At 48.5% G+C, this 24,405-nt stretch overlaps 1 protein-coding gene across 1 annotated transcript in view; it reads left to right on the forward strand.

Annotated features, from left to right (window-relative positions):
* LOC149449067 (uncharacterized) overlaps window positions 1–24,199 on the forward strand; it is a 125,387-nt gene extending 101,188 nt beyond the window's left edge. The window contains 2 exon segments of the mRNA XM_089693851.1: window positions 16,997–17,038; window positions 18,533–24,199. Coding sequence (XP_089549977.1) covers window positions 16,997–17,038; window positions 18,533–19,471 — 981 coding nt within the window. The 3' untranslated portion in view covers window positions 19,472–24,199.
* The last annotated feature ends 206 nt before the right edge of the window (window positions 24,200–24,405 follow it).

The raw sequence follows: 24,405 nt of genomic DNA on the forward strand, positions 1-24,405 counted from the left end.
CATTGCTGGTGTCTTTCCCATGATTGTGATTCCTACTGAACCAGACGGAGAGACCATTTAAAGGCTCAGGAACCCTTTGCAGGTGTTATTGCTTAATTATCTGATTAGAGTGGGACACTTTGAGCCGAGAATATTCCATCTTTTCACAATATTCTCATTTTCTGAGATTGTGGATTTGGGGTTTTCATGAGCTGTAAGCCATAATCATCACAATTAGAGATGAGCGAATCGAAGTAGGCGAAGTGGAATTTGTTTCGAATATTAGGAAAATTAGCAGACTTCGGATGCGCAAATCAAAATTTTTCCTAAAATGGCGGCGACATGTGCGGCGACGGAGCGGGGATCTCTGGGAAGGCGCGCAGACAAGGCGCGCTGACCCATAATGCATTCATTCATGACATGTGATTGCATTAGCCAGTCAGCAGCCAGCCAGCCAGCACTGTGTAATGGTCGAGCTATAAATTGCGGCCATTTTAGAATTCTCCATTAGCCTCCAGTCATTCAAGAGAGGCAGACCTGTCTAACAGAATCGTTAGTTAGGGACACAGAACCGTTACTTGGGGCCACAGAACCGTTACTTGGGGCCACAGAACCGTTACTTGGGGCCACAGAACCGTTACTTGGGGCCACAGAACCGTTACTTGGGGCCACAGAACCGTTACTTGGGGCCACAGAACCGTTACTTGGGGCCACAGAACCGTTACTTGGGGCCACAGAACCGTTACTTGGGGCCACAGAACCGTTACTGAGGGCCACAGAACCTTTACTGAGGGCCACAGAATCGTTACTGAGGGCCACAGAATCGTTACTGAGGGACACAGAATCGTTACTGAGGGACACAGAATTGTTACTTAGGGACAGACACATAATTGTTACTGAGGGACACAGAATTGTTACTGAGGGACACAAAATTGTTACTGAGGGACACAGAATTGTTACTCAGGGACAGACACAGAATTGTTACTGAGGGACACAGAATTGTTACTGAGGGACACAGAATTGTTACTGAGGGACACAGAATTGTTACTGAGGGACAGATACAGAATTGTTACTGAGGGACACAGAATTGTTACTGAGGGACACAGAATTGTTACTGAGGGACACAGAATTGTTACTGAGGGACACAGAATTGTTACTGAGGGACACAGAATTGTTACTCAGGGACAGACACAGAATTGTTACTCAGGGACACAGAATTGTTACTCAGGGACACAGAATTGTTACTGAGGGACACAGAATTGTTAATCAGGGACAGACACAGAATTGTTACTGAGGGACACAGAATTGTTACTGAGGGACACAGAATTGTTACTGAGGGACACAGAATTGTTACTCAGGGACAGACACAGAATTGTTACTCAGGGACACAGAATTGTTACTGAGGGACACAGAATTGTTACTGAGGGACACATAATTGTTACTGAGGGACACAGAATTGTTAATCAGGGACAGACACAGAATTGTTACTGAGGGACACAGAATTGTTACTGAGGGACACAGAATTGTTACTGAGGGACACAGAATTGTTACTGAGGGACACAGAATTGTTACTGAGGGAAACAGAATTGTTACTCAGGGACACATAATTGTTACTCAGGGACAGACACATAATTGTTACTGAGGGACACATAATTGTTACTGAGGGACACATAATTGTTACTGAGGGACACATAATTGTTACTGAGGGACACATAATTGTTACTGAGGGACACAGAATTGTTACTGAGGGACACAGAATTGTTACTGAGGAACAGACACAGAATTGTTACTGAGGGACACAGAATTGTTACTGAGGGACAGATACAGAATTGTTACTGAGGGACACAGAATTGTTACTGAGGGACACAGAATTGTTACTGAGGGACACAGAATTGTTACTGAGGGACACAGAATTGTTACTTAGGGACACAGAATTGTTACTTAGGGACACAGAATTGTTACTGAGGGACACAGAATTGTTACTGAGGGACACAGAATTGTTACTCAGGGACAGACACAGAATTGTTACTCAGAGACACAGAATTGTTACTCAGGGACACAGAATTGTTACTCAGGGACACATAATTGTTACTCAGGGACACATAATTGTTACTGAGGGACACATAATTGTTACTGAGGGACACATAATTGTTACTGAGGGACACATAATTGTTACTGAAGGACACAGAATTGTTACTGAGGGACACAGAATTGTTACTGAGGGACACAGAATTGTTACTGAGGGACACAGAATTGTTACTGAGGGACACAGAATTGTTACTCAGGGACAGACACATAATTGTTACTGAGGGACACAGAATTGTTACTGAGGGACACAGAATTGTTACTGAGGGACACAGAATTGTTACTGAGGGACACAGAATTGTTACTGAGGGACACAGAATTGTTACTGAGGGACACAGAATTGTTACTCAGGGACAGACACAGAATTGTTACTGAGGGACAGACACAGAATTGTTACTGAGGGACAGACACAGAATTGTTACTGAGGGACAGACACAGAATTGTTACTGAGGGACACAGAATTGTTACTGAGGGACACAGAATTGTTACTGAGGGACACAGAATTGTTACTGAGGGACACAGAATTGTTACTGAGGGACACAGAATTGTTACTGAGGGACAGACACATAATTGTTACTGAGGGACACAGAATTGTTACTGAGGGACACAGAATTGTTACTGAGGGACTTAGAATTGTTACTCAATGACAGACACAGAATTGTTACTGAGGGACACAGAATTGTTACTGAGGGACACAGAATTGTTACTGAGGGACACAGAATTGTTACTGAGGGACACAGAATTGTTACTGAGGGACACAGAATTGTTACTGAGGGACACAGAATTGTTACTCAGGGACAGACACAGAATTGTTACTGAGGGACACAGAATTGTTACTGAGGGACACAGAATTGTTACTGAGGGACACAGAATTGTTACTGAGGGACACAGAATTGTTACTGAGGGACACAGAATTGTTACTGAGGGAAACAGAATTGTTACTCAGGGACACATAATTGTTACTCAGGGACAGACACATAATTGTTACTGAGGGACACATAATTGTTACTGAGGGACACAGAATTGTTACTGAGGGACACAGAATTGTTACTGAGGGACACAGAATTGTTACTGAGGAACAGACACAGAATTGTTACTGAGGGACACATACAGAATTGTTACTGAGGGACAGACACAGAATTGTTACTGAGGGACACAGAATTGTTACTGAGGGACACAGAATTGTTACTGAGGGACACAGAATTGTTACTGAGGGACACAGAATTGTTACTGAGGGACACAGAATTGTTACTGAGGGACACAGAATTGTTTCTCAGGGACAGACACAGAATTGTTACTCAGAGACACAGAATTGTTACTCAGGGACACAGAATTGTTACTCAGGGACACAGAATTGTTACTCAGGGACACATAATTGTTACTCAGGGACACATAATTGTTACTGAAGGACACAGAATTGTTAATCAGGGACAGACACAGAATTGTTACTGAGGGACACAGAATTGTTACTGAGGGACACAGAATTGTTACTGAGGGACACAGAATTGTTACTCAGGGACAGACACATAATTGTTACTGAGGGACACAGAATTGTTACTGAGGGACACATAATTGTTACTCAGGGACACAGAATTGTTACTCAGGGACAGACACAGAATTGTTACTCAGGGACACAGAATTGTTACTGAGGGACACAGAATTGTTACTGAGGGACAGACACAGAATTGTTACTGAGGGACACAGAATTGTTACTGAGGGACACAGAATTGTTACTCAGGGACAGACACAGAATTGTTACTGAGGGACAGACACAGAATTGTTACTGAGGGACACAGAATTGTTACTGAGGGACACAGAATTGTTACTGAGGGACACAGAATTGTTACTGAGGGACACAGAATTGTTACTGAGGGACACAGAATTGTTACTGAGGGACACAGAATTGTTACTGAGGGACACAGAATTGTTACTCAGGGACACAGAATTGTTACTCAGGGACAGACACAGAATTGTTACTGAGGGACACAGAATTGTTACTGAGGGACACTGAATTGTTACTGAGGGACAGACACAGAATTGTTACTGAGGGACACAGAATTGTTACTGAGGGACACAGAATTGTTACTGAGGGACACAGAATTGTTATTGAGGGACACAGAATTGTTACTGAGGGACACAGAATTGTTACTCGGGGACACAGAATTGTTACTCGGGGACACAGAATTGTTACTCGGGGACACAGAATTGTTACTCGGGGACACATTGTTACTCAGGGACACAGAATCGTTGAATTAAAGAGTATGTCAGACAACACGCAGAGGAGTGGCAGAGGAGGCAATGTTTTAGGAGCGAGCAGACGTGGCAGCAGAGGAAGGGGTCAAGGCAGCACTAGTCGCAGCCAGAGGCCAGTGCTCCCGGTGTCATCCAGCGGTCGTGTCTCCACCGACAACCCTGCCGTCATCGATTGGTTGGCTCGGTCGTCTTCCTCTTCCCAGGTCACCTCTGACACCTACAGCCAACGGTCGGTGTGTACGTCAGACACAACTGTTAGTTGGCATGGCCCGGGAGCAAGCCCCAAGAAATCACGTGTCCTCTACCTGCCCCTGTCCTTTGCTGTTCCCTCACCAAGCGAAGTATCGCATGCTGTGGGCTCAGCTCCACTGTACAGTGAGGAAGAGCTAACAGAGGGCGGTCAGGAACGGGGGGAGACATCCGCCTCTTCAGCAGCCAGGCGAAGAAGTACTGGCGAGGAGAGTGGCTCGGTAGCCGGTCTAGAGACAGGTCTGTCTCCTGACCCACACGCAGCCGAGGGGGCTAGTAGTGAGGCGGAGACCCTACTTGATGATGAGGAGGTTGATCGCACTTGGCTGCCTCGTCGTCATCAGGCTATTGCTTCCGCATTATCAGGAGAAGAGGGTGCCAGCTTGGCAGCGAGCAAAGCAGTCGGTGGGTTGCCCAGGAGGCAGCAGGGTCGCAGCAGTGTCAGTGGAGGCAAACGGCCACGGAGTAGAGCACCAGCTCCACTGCAGCCTACCACCACGGCCAGTAGTGGTGCCAGTGTGCACGGAGGAAGTAGCAGTCAGCCAGTGAGGAGTAGCGGGGGCAAAGTTTCCTACTCGGTGGTGTGGCAATTTTTCGTCAAGCCGCCCGAGGAAGTAAACATAGCCGTATGTCGACTATGTGGCCAGAAAGTCAAGCGTGGCCAGGGGGCCCATGTTGGGACTACAGCGTTGCGTCAGCATATGCAGCGTCGCCATTTGGTGGCCTGGGAAAACCGTGATAAAGATACAGCGGTTCTGCCTGCCCCAGCCCCCGCTCCATCACCCGCTCCGTTACTTGCTCCGTCACCCGACGTCAATCGCCCTCTATCAGCCAGTCAAGGCTCCAACACCTCTGCTGAGGGGAGTTGTCGCTCGTTGGCATCTTCCGCTCGTTCAGATGCTCCTTCTCCTGCTACTCCTCTTCACGGATTCCGTCAGCAGTCTTTCTTGGAATCCGTTTCCAAGAGACAACAGTTTGCGAGCACGCACCCGACGGTGCAGAAGTTGAACGTCCTCCTGTCCAAGTTGCTGGTGCTGCAGTCCCTCCCTTTCCAAGTGGTGGACTCAGCACCTTTCCGAGAAATGATGGCTTGTGCCGCGCCGCGGTGGAGAGTGCCAAGCCGACATTTCTTCGCCAAAAAGGCAGTGCCAGCCCTGCATTCACATGTAGAAGAGATGGTGGGCCAGTCTTTGAGCATGTCGGTCTCTGCCAAAGTGCACGGCAGCGCCGACGTGTGGAGCTGTAACTACGGTCAGGGACAGTACATGTCATTTACGGCACACTGGGTGAACGTGGTGCCGGTACAGCCGCACCAGCAACTTGGACAGGTCACGACGCTTTTGCCTCCACGTTTGCACGTCCTTGGTCCAGCAAACATGTCCGCCTCTACCACCTCTTCTTCCGCCGTGTCCTCAGCCGCCACCCCCGTGCCAAGTCCCATTACCCGACCGGCATATCACATGTGCAGGGCGCAACGGTGTCACGCTGTGCTGCACCTGGTATGCCTTGGCGAACGTAGTCACACAGGGGAGGAACTTCTGAGTGTAATGAACAGAGAAATCGACAGATGGCTGTCTCCGCGCAAACTGAAAATCTGAACCATGTTGACCGACAACGGAAAGAACATGGTGTCTGCTCTGCGTCAAGGAAGGTTGTGCCATGCGCCATGCATGGCTCACGTGTTCAATCTGGTTGTCAAGCGGTTCCTAAAATCCACCATCCCACTGCAAGACATCCTTAAAATGTCACGTAAACTTTGCATGCATTTCAGCCATTCCTACAGCGCAAAGCACACCCTCCTTGAGCTGCAGCGGCAGAACGGAATTCCACAGCATCGCCTGATCTGCGACGTTGCAACAAGGTGGAATTCAACCCTACATATGTTAGACCGCCTTTACGAACAGCGAAAGGCCATCACCAATTTCCTGATGTTACAAGCGGATAAAGGTACTCCCCTGTGTAACTTCGATGTCAGCCATTGGCAGCTCATGCGTGACACCTGCCGCTTGCTCAGGCCCTTTGAGGAGGCCACGCTATTCGTGAGTCGGCAGGACTATGGGATGAACGACGTCATTCCTCTGTTGCACGTCCTGGAACAAATGCTGTTAACAATGGTTGGTCAGGGTGCGGTAGACGTGGCGCACAGATCTCAACGCCACATGACCCTTGTGGGGGCAGGACAGGAAGAAGAGGAGGAGGTAGAGGAGGACATTGGTGCTCAGGAATTATTGAGTGAAATGGGTGGTTTTTCCACTCAGCGGACAGCAGTGGAGGAGCAGGAGCATCTGGTAGAGGAGGAGGAGAAGACAGAGGACCCAGACGCACCGTGGCAGTATGCTGTGGAGATGGAGGCAGGGAGTCCCTCGCATTCCTTGGCACAAATGGCCCATAGCATGCTCGGTTGCTTGCGTAGCGACAGCAGAATAATAACCATCAGACAGAGGGATGACTTTTGGCTGTCCACCTTGTTGGACCCTCGCTACCGTTCCAAAATGGTGGCCTTTTTCACACCTGCTGAGAGGGAGGCCAAAATAACGTACTATAAAAACCACCTATGTAGTCAGTTGGTCTCTGCCTTTGTGCGCCAACGTCCATCCTCAGACACTGTGGGCCCTGTGCGCTCGCGTTCCACTGCCATGGCAGCAGGGGAGGGGTGGGGTGGTAGGAGCAGTGGCAGCTCCACCAGCAGCGGCTGCCTCAGTCTGCAGTCGATGATGACTAGCTTTCTTCACCAGCGCAGTGAGGAAACTACTAACCAGCCGCAGCAGCAGCATCAGGTGGACCTGGAGCAGGAGCTCAAACAACAGGCTTGGGCCTACTTGGACAGCACCCTGCCAACCGAGGTAGACAATCCCCTTGACTACTGGGCAACGAAACTTGACCTTTGGCCCCAACTAGCTGAATTTGCCCTTGAAAGGCTGTCATGCCCGGCCAGTAGCGTGGCATCGGAGCGCGTGTTTAGTGCGGCAGGAGGTATTGTAACTCCGCGGAGGACACGACTGTCCACCCAAAGTGTGGAGAGACTCACGTTTGTGAAAATGAATCAGGCGTGGATTAGTCTGGATTTCAAACCACCAGTTCCTGACACAACTGACTAAATCCGCCATGAATCATGCCCCTGCCATGTGCCACTTTCAGGTCTCCTCACACTGCTGCTGGGTTCCATTTTGTCATAGGGTGCTGGCAGATTACGGGCCTCTCATAGCTGCTGCCAGGCCCCTAATCTGCCATGGGCCCCTGTACCGCCTCCTCACGCTGCTGCCAGGTCCACAGTGTGTCATGGGTCCCTGTACCGCCTCCCATTGCTGCTGTCTCCATCGCCACACTCTGCCATGTGCCACTTTCAGGTCTCCTCACACTGCTGCTGGGTTCCATTTTGTCATAGGTTGCTGGCAGATTACGGGCGTCTCCCATTGCTGCTGCCAGGCCCCTAATCTGCCATGGGCCCCTGTACCGCCTCCTCATGCTGCTGCCAGGTCCACAGTGTGTCATGCCATGTGCCACTTTCAGGTCTCCTCACACTGCTGCTGGGTTCCATTTTGTCATAGGATGCTGGCAGATTACGGGCCTCACATTGCTGCGGCCAGGCCCCTAATCTGCCATGGGCCCCTGTACCGCCTCCTCACGCTGCTGCCAGGTCCACAGTGTCTCATGGGTCCCTGCACGGCCTCCCATTGCTGCTGTCTCCATCGCCACACTCTGCCATGTGCCACTTTCAGGTCTCCTCACACTGCTGCTGGGTTCCATTTTGTCATAGGATGCTGGCAGATTACGGGCCTCACATTGCTGCGGCCAGGCCCCTAATCTGCCATGGGCCCCTGTACCGCCTCCTCACGCTGCTGCCAGGTCCACAGTGTCTCATGGGTCCCTGTACGGCCTCCCATTGCTGCTGTCTCCATCACCACACTCTGCCATGTGCCACTTTCAGGTCTCCTCACACTGCTGCTGGGTTCCATTTTGTCATAGGATGCTGGCAGATTACGGGCCTCCCATTGCTGCTGCCAGGCCCCTAATCTGCCATGGGCCCCTGTACCGCCTCCTCACGCTGCTGCCAGGTCCACAGTGTGTCATGGGTCCCTGTACCACCTCCCATTGCTGCTGTCTCCATCGCCACACTCTGCCATGTGCCACTTTCAGGTGTCTTCACACTGCTGCTGGGTTCCATTTTGTCATAGGATGCTGGCAGATTACGGGCCTCCCATTGCTGCGGCCAGGCCCCTAATCTGCCATGGGCCCCTGTACCGCCTCCTCACGCTGCTGCCAGGTCCACCGTGTGTCATGGGTCCCTGTACCGCCTCCCATTGCTGCTGTCTCCATCGCCACACTCTGCCATGTGCCACTTTCAGGTGTCCTCACACTGCTGCTGGGTTCCATTTTGTCATAGGGTGCTGGCAGATTACGGGCCTCCCATTGCTGCTGCCAGGCCCCTAATCTGCCATGGGCCCCTGTACCGCCTCCTCACGCTGCTGCCAGGTCCACAGTGTGTCATGGGTCCCTGTACCGCCTCCCATTGCTGCTGTCTCCATCGCCACACTCTGCCATGTGCCACTTTCAGGTCTCCTCACACTGCTGCTGTGTTCCATTTTGTGATAGGATGCTGGCAGATTACGGGCCTCCCATTGCTGCGGCCAAGCCTCTAATCTGCCATGGGCCCCTGTAGCGCCTCCTCACGCTGCTGCCAGGTCCACAGTGTCTCATGGGTCCCTGTACGGCCTCCCATTGCTGCTGTCTCCATCGCCACACTCTGCCATGTGCCACTTTCAGGTCTCCTCACACTGCTGCTGGGTTCCATTTTGTGATAGGATGCTGGCAGATTACGGGCCTCCCATTGCTGCAGCCAGGCCCCTAATCTGCCATGGTCCCCTGTACCGCCTCCTCACGCTGCTGCCAGGTCCACAGTGTCTCATGGGTCCCTGTACCGCCTCCCATTGCTGCTGTCTCCATCGCCACACTCTGCCATGTGCCACTTTCAGGTGTCCTCACACTGCTGCTGGGTTCCATTTTGTCATAGGGTGCTGGCAGATTACGGGCCTCACATTGCTGCGGCCAGGCCCCTAATCTGCCATGGGCCCCTGTACCGCCTCCTCACGCTGCTGCCAGGTCCACAGTGTCTCATGGGTCCCTGTACGGCCTCCCATTGCTGCTGTCTCTATCGCCACACTCTGCCATGTGCCACTTTCAGGTCTCCTCACACTGCTGCTGGGTTCCATTTTGTCATAGGATGCTGGCAGATTACGGGCCTCCCATTGCTGCTGCCAGGCCCCTAATCTGCCATGGGCCCCTGTACTGCCTCCTCACGCTGCTGCCAGGTCCACAGTGTGTCATGGGTCCCTGTACCGCCTCCCATTGCTGCTGTCTCCATCGCCACACTCTGCCATGTGCCACTTTCAGGTGTCCTCACACTGCTGCTGGGTTCCATTTTGTCATAGGATGCTGGCAGATTACGGGCCTCCCATTGCTGCGGCCAGGCCCCTAATCTGCCATGGGCCCCTGTACCGCCTCCTCACGCTGCTGCCAGGTCCACAGTGTCTCATGGGACCCTGTACGGCCTCCCATTGCTGCTGTCTCCATCGCCACACTCTGCCATGTGCCACTTTCAGGTGTCCTCACACTGCTGCTGGGTTCCATTTTGTCATAGGATGCTGGCAGATTACGGGCCTCACATTGCTGCGGCCAGGCCCCTAATCTGCCATGGGCCCCTGTACCGCCTCCTCACGCTGCTGCCAGGTCCACAGTGTCTCATGGGTCCCTGTACGGCCTCCCATTGCTGCTGTCTCCATCGCCACACTCTGCCATGTGCCACTTTCAGGTGTCCTCACACTGCTGCTGGGTTCCATTTTGTCATAGGGTGCTGGCAGATTAAGGGCCTCCCATTGCTGCTGCCAGGCCCCTAATCTGCCATGGGCCCCTGTACCGCCTCCTCACGCTGCTGCCAGGTCCACAGTGTGTCATGGGTCCCTGTACGGCCTCCCATTCCTGCTGTCTCCATCGCCACACTCTGCCATGTGCCACTTTCAGGTGTCCTCACACTGCTGCTGGGTTCCATTTTGTCATAGGGTGCTGGCAGATTACGGGCCTCACATTGCTGCGGCCAGGCCCCTAATCTTCCATGGGCCCCTGTACCGCCTCCTCACGCTGCTGCCAGGTCCACAGTCTCTCATGAGTCTCTGTACGGCCTCCCATTGCTGCTGTCTCCATCGCCACACTCTGCCATGTGCCACTTTCAGGTCTCCTCACACTGCTGCTGGGTTCCATTTTGTGATAGGATGCTGGCAGATTACGGGCCTCCCATTGCTGCGGCCAGGCCCCTAATCTGCCATGGTCCCCTGTACCGCCTCCTCACGCTGCTGCCAGGTCCACAGTGTCTCATGGGTCCCTGTACCGCCTCCCATTGCTGCTGTCTCCATCGCCACACTCTGCCATGTGCCACTTTCAGGTGTCCTCACACTGCTGCTGGGTTCCATTTTGTCATAGGGTGCTGGCAGATTACGGGCCTCCCATTGCTGCGGCCAGGCCCCTAATCTGCCATGGGCCCCTGTACCGACTCCTCATGCTGTGATGTTGCAACAAGGTGGAATTCAACCCTACATATGTTAGACCGCCTTTACGAACAGCGAAAGGCCATCACCGATTTCCTGATGTTACAAGCGGATAAAGGTACTCTCCTGTGTAACTTAGATGTCAGCCATTGGCAGCTCATGCGTGACACCTGCCGCTTGCTCAGGCCCTTTGAGGAGGCCACGCTATTCGTGAGTCGGCAGGGCTATGGGATGAACGACGTCATTCCTCTGTTGCACGTCCTGGAACAAATGCTGTTAACAATGGCTGGTCAGGGTGCGGTAGACGTGGCGCACAGATCTCAACACCACATGACCCCTGTGGGGGCAGGACAGGAAGAAGAGGAGGAGGTAGAGGAGGACATTGGTGCTCAGGAATTATTGAGTGAAATGGGTGGTTTTTCCACTCAGCGGACAGGAGTGGAGGAGCAGGAGCATCTGGTAGAGGAGGAGGAGGAGACAGAGGACCCAGACGCACCGTGGCAGTATGCTGTGGAGATGGAGGCAGGGAGTCCCTCGCATTCCTTGGCACAAATGGCCCATAGCATGCTCGGTTGCTTGCGTAGCGACAGCCGAATAATAACCATCAGACAGAGGGATGACTTTTGGCTGTCCACCTTGTTGGACCCTCGCTACCGTTCAAAAATGGTTGCCTTTTTCAGACTTGCTGAGAGGGAGGCCAAAATAAAGTACTATAAAAACCACCTATGTAGTCAGTTGGTCTCTGCCTTTCTGTGCCAACGTCCATCCTCAGACACTGTGGGCCCTGTGCGCTCGCGTTCCGCTGCCATGGCAGCAGGGGAGGGGTGGGTTGGTAGGAGCAGTGGCAGCTCCACCAGCAGCGGCTGCCTCAGTCTGCAGTCGATGATGAGTAGCTTTCTTCACCAGCGCAGTGAGGAAACTACTAACCAGCCGCAGCAGCAGCATCAGGTGGACCTGGAGCAGGACCTCAAACAACAGGCTTGGGCCTACTTGGACAGCACCCTGCCAACCGAGGTAGACAATCCCCTTGACTACTGGGCAATGAAACTTGACCTTTGACCCCAACTAGTTGAATTTGCCCTTGAAAGGCTGTCATGCCCGGCCAGTAGCGTGGCATCGGAGCGCGTGTTTAGTGCGGCAGGAGGTATTGTAACTCCGCGGAGGACACGACTGTCCACCCAAAGTGTGGAGAGACTCACGTTTGTGAAAATGAATCAGGCGTGGATTAGTCTGGATTTCAAACCACCAGTTCCTGACACAACTGACTAAATCCGCCATGAATCATGCCCCAAACATGTGCCACTTTCAGGTCTCCTCACACTGCTGGTGGGTTCCATTTTGTCATAGGGTGCTGGCAGATTACGGGCCTCCCATTGCTGCGGCCAGGCCCCTAATCTGCCATGGGCCCCCGTACCGCCTCCTCACGCTGCTGCCAGGTCCACAGTGTGTCATGGGTCCCTGTACGGCCTCCCATTGCTGCTGTCTCCATCGCCACACTCTGCCATGTGCCACTTTCAGGTCTCCTCACACTGCTGCTGGGTTCCATTTTGTCATAGGGTGCTGGCAGATTACGGGCCTCCTATTGCTGCGGCCAGGGCCCTAATCTGCCATGGGCCCCCGTACCGCCTCCTCACGCTGCTGCCAGGTCCACAGTGTGTCATGGGTCCCTGTACGGCCTCCCATTGCTGCTGTCTCCATTGCCACACTCTGCCATGTGCCACTTTCAGGTCTCCTCACACTGCTGGTGGGTTCCATTTTGTCATAGGGTGCTGTATGGCCTCCCATTGCTGCTGCCTCCACCGCCACACTGTGGCTCCACACTCTGGTTTTGGCCCCGTGACTGCCCAAATGAGTGAAGTGTGCGGTGATTCTAAGATCGACGGCACTCATCTGCATGTCATACTGACTGACAGTATTATTTCTCTTCCCCAGCAGACTCCAAGGGCATTTAAATTAAAGGTACAGTGTTCTACACTAATATAAAGGCTCTCTGAAGCCTAGAAACACCCTTTTATAAGTTAAATTCGCAGCGAATATATTCGACTCAAATCGATTTTTTTTCACGAATTCGCCGAATCAGTCGAATCGAATTTTTGAATACTTCGCTCATCTCTAATCACAATGATTACAAATCACGTCTTGAACTATCTTGCTTTGCATGTAATGAGTCTATCTCATATATTAGTTTCACCTTTTCAGTTGCTGCACTGAAATAAATGAAATTTTTCACCATATTCTAATTTTTCGAGTTTCAACTGTATACTCCACAATTCTCCCATGTGGACACCTTGTAAGTGGTTCTCCAGTATAGACTCCCACTTTGGAGAACTCATTTAGAAGAAGCCGTCAGCTAGAATCAAACTCCCTACTCTACAGTATGGTGAAGACCAAGGAGGCCTAGCAATACCAAATGTTAGACTTTATATTATAGCTGCCCAACTTCAACATCTTACCAGGTGGGACTTAGTAGACACATTAGATCCCATCCATCGGTTTCTACTTCCATCAGATACAGATTTCACATCACTCTCACACTTGTTAATGGGCTTCAGATGGCACCAGTGGGAAAGGCATGATCTCTCATATATTTATTCCAGTCTTTTGACTCTAAGAGAGAGTGGTGGGAGGTGATTGTGACCTCCATACCTCTCATCTCTCTGTCCTCTTCACAGAAACTCAGTCATTTCTTTTGCATAGATCATTTAGGACTCCAGCTCAATTGTTCAGCTAGGACAGGAGGGATTTCCCCTTAATACCCCATTTGTAGTGTTGATGTCAGGGATTTGATACACATGTTTTGGAGATGTCCAAAATTATTCAAAAAGTGGAACAATATGACCAGTATTATAATGTTGGTGTTCAATATTCCTCGGGTGTGCCTCTTGGTCTCTTTACTTTATGGAGGAAGACAATACAGTAACAATACAGTTCAGTACAAGAGGGATTAGAGGGCCCTGCTCCTTGGCGCTTACAATCTAGGAGAGAGGGGATAGTGGTACAAGAGGTAATTAGCTGTGGGGGATGGAGTGGTTGGGGGAGTAGGGGATTCCAGTAGTTAGCTGGGGTCGGGGTAGGCTTCCCTGAAGAGATGAGTTTTTAGAGTGCGCCTAAAAGTGAGTAGAGGAGGCGATAGCCTGATAGCTTGGGGTAGGGAGTTCCAGAGGATGGGTGAAGCCTGTGAGAAATCCTGGAGATGAGCATGGGAGGAGGAGACAAGGGAGCTAGAGAGTAGGAGGTCTTGCGAGGAGTGGAGAGTACGGTTTGGGTGGTATTTAGAGACAAGGTGGGTGATGTAGTTGAGGGCAGTGTTATGAACGGCTTTATACTTCAGTGTTTGTGTTTTCAATTTTATCCGCTGGGCGATTGGAAGCCATTGGAGGGATTGGCAGAGAGGGGTGGAGGACACTGAGTGGAGGCCAGTGGAGGGATTGGCAGAGAGGTGGCTGATACAGAACGGTTAGTAAGGTGAATGAGTCTGGCAGCAACATTCATGATGAACTGGAGTGGAGATAGTCTGTGATGAGGTCGGCCAGTGAGGAGGGAGTTACAATAGTCAAGGCGTGATATAATAAGGGAGTGAATGAGTTGCTTAGTGGTTTACAAGGTTAGGAACGAGTGTATATTGGAGATGTTGCGGAGGTGAAGTCTACATGAGTTTGTCAGTGATTAGACCTGGGGCTGAAAGGACAGATTGGAGTCTAGGATGACACCTAGTACCCTGGCATGAGAGGTGTCTTGGAAATTCGCTTTAACGAATTTCTCCTTACCGTGAGTACTCGCAGTTGGATGCGCAGAAATCCCCCATAAAGCTGTGCGAATCTCGCTTACCACGACTGCAGCTAAATTACACGATTCCTGCCCATCCAAATACTTTAGGTCTGTTGATATGTGGGGGAATTGGAGCTCCGTTACCCTAGAATGATCACACGACACTCTAAGGCTAGTGTTGCAATCCACATAAGGGCCGGTTTCATACTCAGCCCCTGGTTTTATTAAAAATACACACATGCCCCCCACATGAATAAAGTCAATCCCCTCCCACCGAACAATGCAATGGGGAGTGCCTATACACAGGATGTACATTCCGATTGGAGCATAGCCTTTCCTATTATCTATCACTGGTCCTCCCCCATGAGCCTTCTGAGGTCAGCAGACTTCCTCCCCTTCCCCCCCATGAGCCATCTGAGGTCATATTTCCTGTCCTACTAGCTCCCATTGGCATGCAAATCCTTTGTACAAGTATTCCCTAAGCTAAACACCAGTCTGTACCTGGATGGGCCCGATACGATCTTTATTAAAACACATCCATCCAAGATACAGTTTCAAGTCGGTAATGGGTTTTAAGATATGCATAAGCCTACACGTGGAGTTCACACCGCTTGGCGCCTTGTGTTATGAAGCCCATGTGGTACTATGCTGCTGATATGTGGATACAGGCCCACGGTCTACTGCCAGCAACATTCGCATCGAATGCCGTGGTGGTATACACGCCGGTCTATAAGCGCAGATCTGCCATCTCATCCATTACATCTCATTACATTGTCTGCACAAGCATCCCTTAGATTAAACAGTGTCAGTCTGTATCTGGATGGGCCCGATACGATCTTTATTAAAACACATCCATCCAGATACAGTTCAGGTCGGTAGTGGCTTGCAGAGATATCCATGAGCCTACACGCGGAGTTCGCACTGCCCAGCGCCTGGCTATACAAAGTCCATGTGGTACTATGCTGCTGATATGTGGATACAGGCCCGCGGCCTACCACCGGCGGCATTCGCATTGAATGCCATGGTGGTATACACACCAGTCTATAAGCGCAGATCTGCCATCTCATCCATTACCAAGCTGAGTACTGTAATACATACATTGTACATGCGCATGGCCCAATTGCAGCCTTCAGAGCTTTAATTAAGCCACACGAGAGACATATGAATAACACGAATATATGACGCATTTAAAGTTCGACCAACAATACAAAATTTCCATGACAGAGGTGGGACTGAAAATTACTAAGATCTTCTCTGAAGCTCACCTTACCACCTGCCCCCTTGACCCTGTCCCTACACAACTCCTACGATCACCATCCTCCTCCATCCTACGCTCCCTCACCCACATCTTTAATCTTTCCCTCTCTACTGGCACATTGCCCTCCCCTCTGAAGAATGCGCACATCACTCCCATACTTTAAAAACCCTCCCTGGATTCCTCTGACCTAAACAACCTAAGACCCATCTTCCTGCTGCCATTTACATCCCAACTCCTTGAACGCTTAGTCTATAATCACCGGAGTTCCCACCTCACCGACAACAACCTCCTTGATCCCCTACAATCTGTCTTCCGTCCCCTACACTCCACTGAAACCGCTCTACTCAAACTCACCAATGACCTGCTAGCCTCCAAAGCCAATGGCCACTACTCAGTCCTTCTACTCCTCGACCTCTCTGCAGCTTTCGACACGGTCAACCACCCCCTCCTCCTCAAAAAACGATACTCTTTTGGCCTCAGAGACTCCGCTCTCTTCCTATCTATCACAACGCTCCTTCAGTGTTACCTATAATGCTGCCACCTCTCCCTCTCTGTTGGGGTCCCTCAAGGTTCTGTCCTCGGGCCCCTTCTCTTCTCCATCTACGCCTCCTCCCTTGGTCAACTGATACACTTTCACGGCTTCAACTACCATCTCTATGACGATGACACTTAAATCTATCTCTCTACCCCCCGTCTCACCCCTTCAGTCTCCGCCCGAATCACTAGCCTTCTGAACAACATATCAGACTGGACATATCAGACTCCAATTCCTCAAATTAAACCTTGCCAAAACCGAGCTCCTAGTTTTCCCCCCAGCCCGTGCCCCCCCTGACCTCTTCATCACGACCAACAACATCACCATCAGTCCCACCCCACAAGTATTGGGTGTCATTCTAGACTCCAATCTGTCTTTCCAGCCCCAGGTCCAATCGCTGACAAATTCATTCAGACTCCACCTCTGTAACATCTCCAAAATACGCACGTTCCTAACTCCAGAAACTACAAAGCAACTCATTCACTCCCTTATTATATCACGACTTGACTACTGTAACTCCCTCCTCACCGGCCTACCCCAACACAGGCTATCCCCACTTCAGTCTATCCTGAATTCTGCAGCCAGACTCATCCACCGTGTACTGTCTCCCATTATAATGTACAGCTGAGCAAACTGTTGGCACTATATAAATACTGTATAATAATAATAATAGTGTTGTTGATCTTGATGGAAAAGTCGGGAGGGGGGGGGGGGGCACGGGTTGGGGGGAATACTAGAAGCTCAGTTTTGGAAAGGTTGAGTTTGAGGAAGTTGAGTGACATCCAGTCCGATATGTCACTTAGTACCCTGGTGATGCGATTGGAGACTGAGGGGGTGAGGTGAGGGGTAGAGAGATAGATTTGTGTGTCATTGCCATAGAGATGGTAGTTGAAGCCGTGGGAGTTTATCAATTGGCCAAGGGAGGAGGTGTAGATGGAGAAGAGGAGGGGTCCGAGGACAGAACCTTGAGGAACCCCGACAGAGAGAGGGAGTGAAGGGGATGTGGCAGCGTTATAGGTAACACTGAAGGAGCGCTGTGATAGATAGGAGAGCCAGGAGAGAGCGGAGTCTCTGAGACCAACTACATTGGAGACCCATACTTGGGGTATGATCCTGGAGACACAGGCCTCATTGATCGGTGTCAGCTATCTATGTATGTACTGGGGGGAGTTACTTGCCGTGTACAGCTGAATTGTTCTAGGTTGTTTCTTCTTTTCTCTGTTCATTTGTTTATAAAAGGTAAAAGTGACACCATAGACAAAGCAAGTTATTGTTCTGTATGATCTGTAACAGTGCCACAACCGCCTATACGTGAGAATGTATGACTCCATTGTCTGGGCTGAATGTTGGGAATACTGTGCACACTTATAAACTTTATTAATACAATCTATTTGATTAAAAAATACTGTAGATAATGCTGTACATATTCTTTCTATTCATAAGATATATTTAGTAATGAACATTAAAAATAGAAAGCAACTTTATGTAACCCTTTATATAGAATTCTTTTTTCTTTCTCTACAGGTAGATTGATGAACCAGGTTTTAGGACATTTTGGTCTTCATGAATACAGCTGAGTCACATGGAAAACAAGACATATGGGTGTCTTAATTGACTGAAAGTCTTTACTGCAGCTCACTGGAGGATTCACACGGGATACAAGTCATATCTGTGTTCTAAAAGTCATGGTTTGGATCCTCTTCCACATTGATCCAGCAGGAGAAAAGTAATTTCAGTGTTCTGGAAGTGACAATGGCTTTACAATAAAGTCCAACCCAAGTATACATAAGAGCAGTCATTTCATACTACTTGTTTGGAGATTTTACAATGGAGAGAAAATATACCACACACCAGAAGGCTTGCAAGGGAGAGAAGCCATATCATTGTTCTGAATGTGGTAAAACATTTATAAGCAAGAGAGACCTTATAATACACCAAAGATTTCACACTGGAGAGAAGCCATATCAGTGTTCTGAATGTGATAAAGCTTTTACACGGAAGTCACATCTTCTCAGACACCAGATTGTTCACACTGGAGAGAAGCCATATCAGTGTTCTGAATGTGATAAAGCTTTTACTCTGAAGTCACATCTTATCACACACCAGAGGATTCACACTGGAGAGATATATCAGTGTTCTGAATGTGATAAAGCTTTTACAGATAAGTTACATCTTATCAGACACCAGAGGATTCACACTGGAGAGAAGCCATATCAGTGTTCTGAATGTGATAAAGCTTTTACAGTGAAGTCAGAGCTTATAACACACCAGAGGATTCACACTGGAGAGAAGCCATATCAGTGTTCTGAATGTGATAAAGCTTTTACACAGAAGTCAAATCTTATTAGACACCAGAGGATTCACACTGGAGAGAAGTCATATCAGTGTTCTGAATGTGATAAAGCTTTTACGCGGAAGTCACATCTTATCAGACACCAGAGGATTCACACTGGAGAGAAGTCATATCAGTGTTCTGAATGTGACAAAGCTTTTACACAGAAGTCAAATCTTATCACACACCAGAGGATTCACACTGGAGAGAAGCCATATCAGTGTTCTGAATGTGATAAAGCTTTTACACAGAAGGCAGATCTTATCACACACCAGAGGATTCACACTGGAGAGAAGTTATATCAGTGTTCTGAATGTGATAAAGCTTTTACACAGAAGGCAGATCTTATCACACACCAGAGGAGTCACACTGGAGAGAAGCCATATCAGTGTTCTGAATGTGATAAAGCTTTTACACAGAAGGCAGATCTTATCACACACCAGAGGATTCACACTGGAGAGAAGCCATTTTAATGCTCTCAATGTGACAAAACTTTTACAGTTAATGCCGGTCTAATCTATCACCGGAGGATTCACAAATTTCTTCATTGATTAAATTCTGGAATAAAAGGGATATTAAAGACGTTTCAGGTGTCACAAGTTCGTTTCACATCCCCAATGTCATCCCACAAACTAGAGAAGAAGGGAGAAGATAAAATGATACTTTAAAAGACACAAACTAAAATCTGTGCAAACTGGAATGTAATGATTGGATGAACTGAGTTTAGTGCTTATGTCCATCATTACACAACTAGAAGGGATTTGAATATTTTATCTTTTGACAATCTTTTTAAGATGAGCATCAATAACTGAACAGCTTCCCTCATGATTCTCATCTTTATCTTTTTTTATGGAGCTTTGAATGTACATGTAATGCATTTTCATGATTCACCAACTGAGTTGTGTTTCCAAGCATTTTCTTCATTTCTGGATCCTGAGGTAAAACATGCCCAACACTGCCTCAGTACCAGAGACTAGGATGGGGTCTATTGTCATCTTACCAAGTCTCTGAAGCCTCAGTGGGAGAGTCCATTCCAGGTTCTTCTGACTATTGATACATGATCAGCCAGGCTTGAGGTCTCCAGCTAAGCCCACCTTGTCCATTCCTCCCATTACATGTTCCATCTCCTCTCCCATTATCAATGCCTTCTTTCCACATTTCATCTCTCATTAATATTATTATTTTTATACAGGATTTATGGTGCCAATAGTTTGCTCAGCGCTTTACAATATAACGGGAGACAATACAGTTCAATACAAGAGGGATAGGAGGGCCCTGCTCCTCGGAGCTTACAATCTAGGAGGGAGGAGTAGAAGATTCCATTATTAGCTGAGGGCAGGATATGCTTCCCTGAAGAGAGAGGTTTTCAGAGATCGCCTAAAAGTGAGCAGAATATGCAATAGTCTGATAAATTGGGGCAGAGAGTTCCAGAGGATGGGGGAAGCTCTGGAAACGAGCATGGGGGGAGGAGACAAGGGAGCAAGAGAGCAGGGGATCGTGCGAGAAACACAGAGGACTGTTTGGGTGATATTTGGAGACAAGATTGGTGATGTAATTTGGGGCAGAGTTATAAATGGCTTTATATGTTATTAATGTTTTGAATTTTATTCATTGGGCAATGGGAAGCCAGTGGAGGGATTGGCAGAGTGGGGTGAAGGACACTGAGTGGAGGCCAGTGGAGGGATTGGCAGAGTGGGGTGTAGGCCAGTGGAGGGATTGGCAGAGAGGGGTGGAGGGATTGGCAGATAGGGGTGTCTGATACAGAACGGTAAGTAAGGTGGATGATGGCAGCAGCATTCATGATAGACTGAAGAGGGGATAGCCTGCAATGAGTGGCCAATGAGGAGGGAGTTACAATAGTCAAGGCGAGATATAACTTAGTGGTTTCCGAGGTTAAGAACGGCCGTATCTTGGAGATGTTGAGGAGGTGAAGTCTACAAGATTTGGACAGCGATTGGATTTGGGAATGAAAGGACAGATGGGAGTCTAGGATTACACTTAGCACCCTGGCATGAGGGGAGGGACTGATGATTGTGTTATTGATCTTGATGGAGAAGTCAGGGAGGGGGTACGGGCTGGAGGGAATACTAAGAGCTCAGTTTTGGAAAGATTGAGTTTGAGGAAGTGGAGTGACATCCATGCTGATATGTCGCTTTGTAGGGTAGTAATGCGAAAGGAGACTGAAGGGGTGAGGTGAGGAGGAAAAAGATAGATTTGTGTGTCATCAGCATAGAGATGGTACTTAAAGCCATGGGTGTTTATCAAGAGACCAAGGGAGGAGGTGTAGATTGAGAAGAGTAGGGGTCCAAGGACAGAACCTTGAGGAACCCCTACAGAAAGAGGGAGTGGAGAGGAGGAGACAGAGTTAAAGGTATTGCTGAAGGAGCACTGTGATAGGTAGGAGGAGAACCAGGAGAGAGCGGAGTCTTGGAGGCCAAGAGAGTGGAGTTTTTTGAGGAGGAGGGGATGGTTAACCGTATCAAAAGCCACGGAGAGTTCATGTAGTAAGAGTAAGGAGTAGTGGCCATTGGTTGGGATGAGTACGGAGTAGTGGCCATTGGTTTAGCAGGTAGTAGATCATTAGTGAGTTTTAGTAGGGCAGTTTCAGTGGAGTGTAGTGAGTGAAAGCCAGACTGTAAAGGGTCAAGAAGGTTGTTGTTGGTGAGTTAGGAGCTCAGGCGATTGTAGACTAAGCGTTCTAAGAGTTTAAAGGTAAACAAGAGCAGGGGTACGGGTCTTAAGTTGTTCAGGTTGGTGGGGTCCAGGGAGGGCTTTTTAAGTATGGGAGTGATGTGCGCATGCTTTAGAGGGGAGGGGAAGGCGCCAGTAGAGATGGAAAGATTGAAGATGTAAGGGAGCATAGGATGGAAGAAGAGGTGACCATAGTAGTTGTGAGGGGACAGGATCCAGGGGGCAGGTGGTGAGACGGGCTTCTGAGAAACCTTGTTTGGCAGCATGGAGGGAGGAATTGTATGTTAAGAAAGCAGATTTATATCGGGTGAATGTTTGGTGAGATTTGGTTTTACGCCACATTCGCTCCAGCACACGACTATGTCGTTTAAGATCTCTGGTGTTGTCAGTCTGCCAAGGTTGTAATGGTCGGGGCCTGATGCTTCATGTTAGAGGAGCAAGTGAGTCTAATGTGGATGAAAGTGAACTGTTGTAGACAGCAGTGGCCAGGTCAGGGCTGGACAGGGGAGAGATTCTGTCAAGAGTTGGTCAGTTGCAGAGTGGAAAGGAGAAGGGTTCAAGTTGTGAAGGTTTCTGCGGGTAATTGCAGCTTGGAGGGATAGGTGTTTGAAGATGAGGAGACTGTGAAGGTGATGAGATTGTGATCATAGAGGGAAAAGGGGGTGTTTGTGAGGTTGTAGGATATCATCTCATGGGTGACAATCTTTCAGGCAGGTCTGCGGCTGTGACACCAGCTAGAAAGAAGTCTCTGTTCAGTGAGAAAACAACATCCCAAGCTGATGCAGGCCTTCCAATACTGAGTTACTGCTGATTTAGGGGATGTATTCAGCAGTAAAACGTAAGCCCAGCTGGCCACTTGTGTTCCATGTGGTTCTGCCAAATGGGATTCCATCAGGTGAAGATCAGAAATCCTTGTTCCATGTTTTCTCTTTCCAGCTATTACTCCTCTCCATAGACTAATCACACAATACAACTGCCAGAGATCTGAACTTACAAAGTGCTGAGTGTGCGGTCATATTCCTACCACTTCTTCCGGGGGACTGACATTCCTCTGATTGGGGTTCACAATAATCACTCTGAGTGCACACATCTCTTTTTGGTGTAAAGTTTGTAAAGAAAACTTCTTCTCCCTGGAAATATTACAACGTTGGCACCAAAGTGTAACTATGGGCAAAATCAGTAATGACATTAATAATGAAATCTGTCATTAGCAGAGCAGGTTTTGTTTTTCCGAGTCTCCTATTGTTTTATGTTTTGTTGTCACTCCCAGTAGATTTTTTTGTCTACTTCCTGTAGAAGGCCAAGTCTTTTGGGAAAAATGGCAGTTGGAGGGGTCGGGGCAAATCCTATAACACTGCTGGGGGTGCTCACAACTCTCAGTTGTCATTCATATGGGGGGTTGGACCTTATAGAGAACCTGTTGCTGTAACTGCTGTAGAAGCGTTAGCTGAAGTTGGGCTTTACTTGTTGTGTGTCTTACTTATAATCTATCTAAGACTTCCCTGTACAGGGTGACAACGCTGCTGTGTAATGTTCCTGCAGAATGATCAGGGTTGTCACCCTGTTACAGAAGGTAAGAAAATAACAGATGTACAGACAGGACCAACAGCTGATACAACTATGTTGCAGAGGGAACTCTGGGAATGCTAATGACAGATTGCATTACACATTCAGTTAGCAGACTTCCTGCTGTTGGTCTGATGTTTGAATTGTGTTCTGATATTTACTGTCCTGCTGTAAAAGGTGTAAATGATCGCCCGCATGTTTCCTGTAGTAGCAGGGACTACAAACTCCTATCAGGAATAGTAGGATGATAAAATGTAAGTTAATAGATAGGGCCGCGCCCTTACAATAAGGTATATCTATATAAATGATATATTAGATTGTTATTAATAAACACTGGCTGGATTTTATCATGAATAATTCACATATGAAAAAATAAGAGAAATCCTTATAAAGTACAGAAAAAAGATTTTCTGGATATATATGTGTGAATTTTTGTTTTTAAATAAGAAATGAATAATAAATATGAATAATAGAAAAATATATAAAACATAAATAAAAATAAAAAATATAAATGAAATATAATCACAAAATTTTGAAAATGAAAAGATGAAAAAGAATGTAAAAATTAAATGGTGTCCAAAGTCTATGAATAATAGCGGAGTATTCTATTCGTGTCCACAATAGTAATTGCTGTATATAAGGAACTGTAGAAATAAATCCTTGCTTGAATATTGACCCTTTTATGGGCTCACCTTCTTGTTAGCCTATTGCTGGGCTGACACAGCTTTTAAGAGGTTTGTATTGATGAGATCCTTTGGACCTCCCCTGGGTTTTCCTGGATTGGTCACTTCTAATGTGCTTGTATGGACATGATGATCTCTGCTTCCTTCTGATGCTGGATGTGGCTCCATCTCCCTATTTTTCTCCTCGTTAGTATAGTGGAAGAAAGAAGAGATATTTGGTGCCTTATCGTTTTAATAAAAAGATTTATTTAATGCCCTCTATATGACCTCACATGTCAATAATTTCAATGCGCTTTGTAATAGATAAAACCGCTAAATGCGGATGTGACAGGCTTCCTCTGTGTGTCTACACACACTGTCTATACCTGCCGTTACTGAAGTTGGGTTGCCGTGGTGACGTCAAAGCCCCTCCCCAATGCGTTGCGCCACAGGGTCACGTGGCTTCTTCCGGGGGATGTGATAGGACA

The sequence above is a fragment of the Staurois parvus genome, unplaced genomic scaffold, assembly GCF_062004578.1.
Source record: "Staurois parvus isolate SC_StPar_1 unplaced genomic scaffold, SC_StPar_1.0 ptg000638l, whole genome shotgun sequence".
In the NCBI taxonomy this organism is placed as follows: domain Eukaryota; kingdom Metazoa; phylum Chordata; class Amphibia; order Anura; family Ranidae; genus Staurois; species Staurois parvus.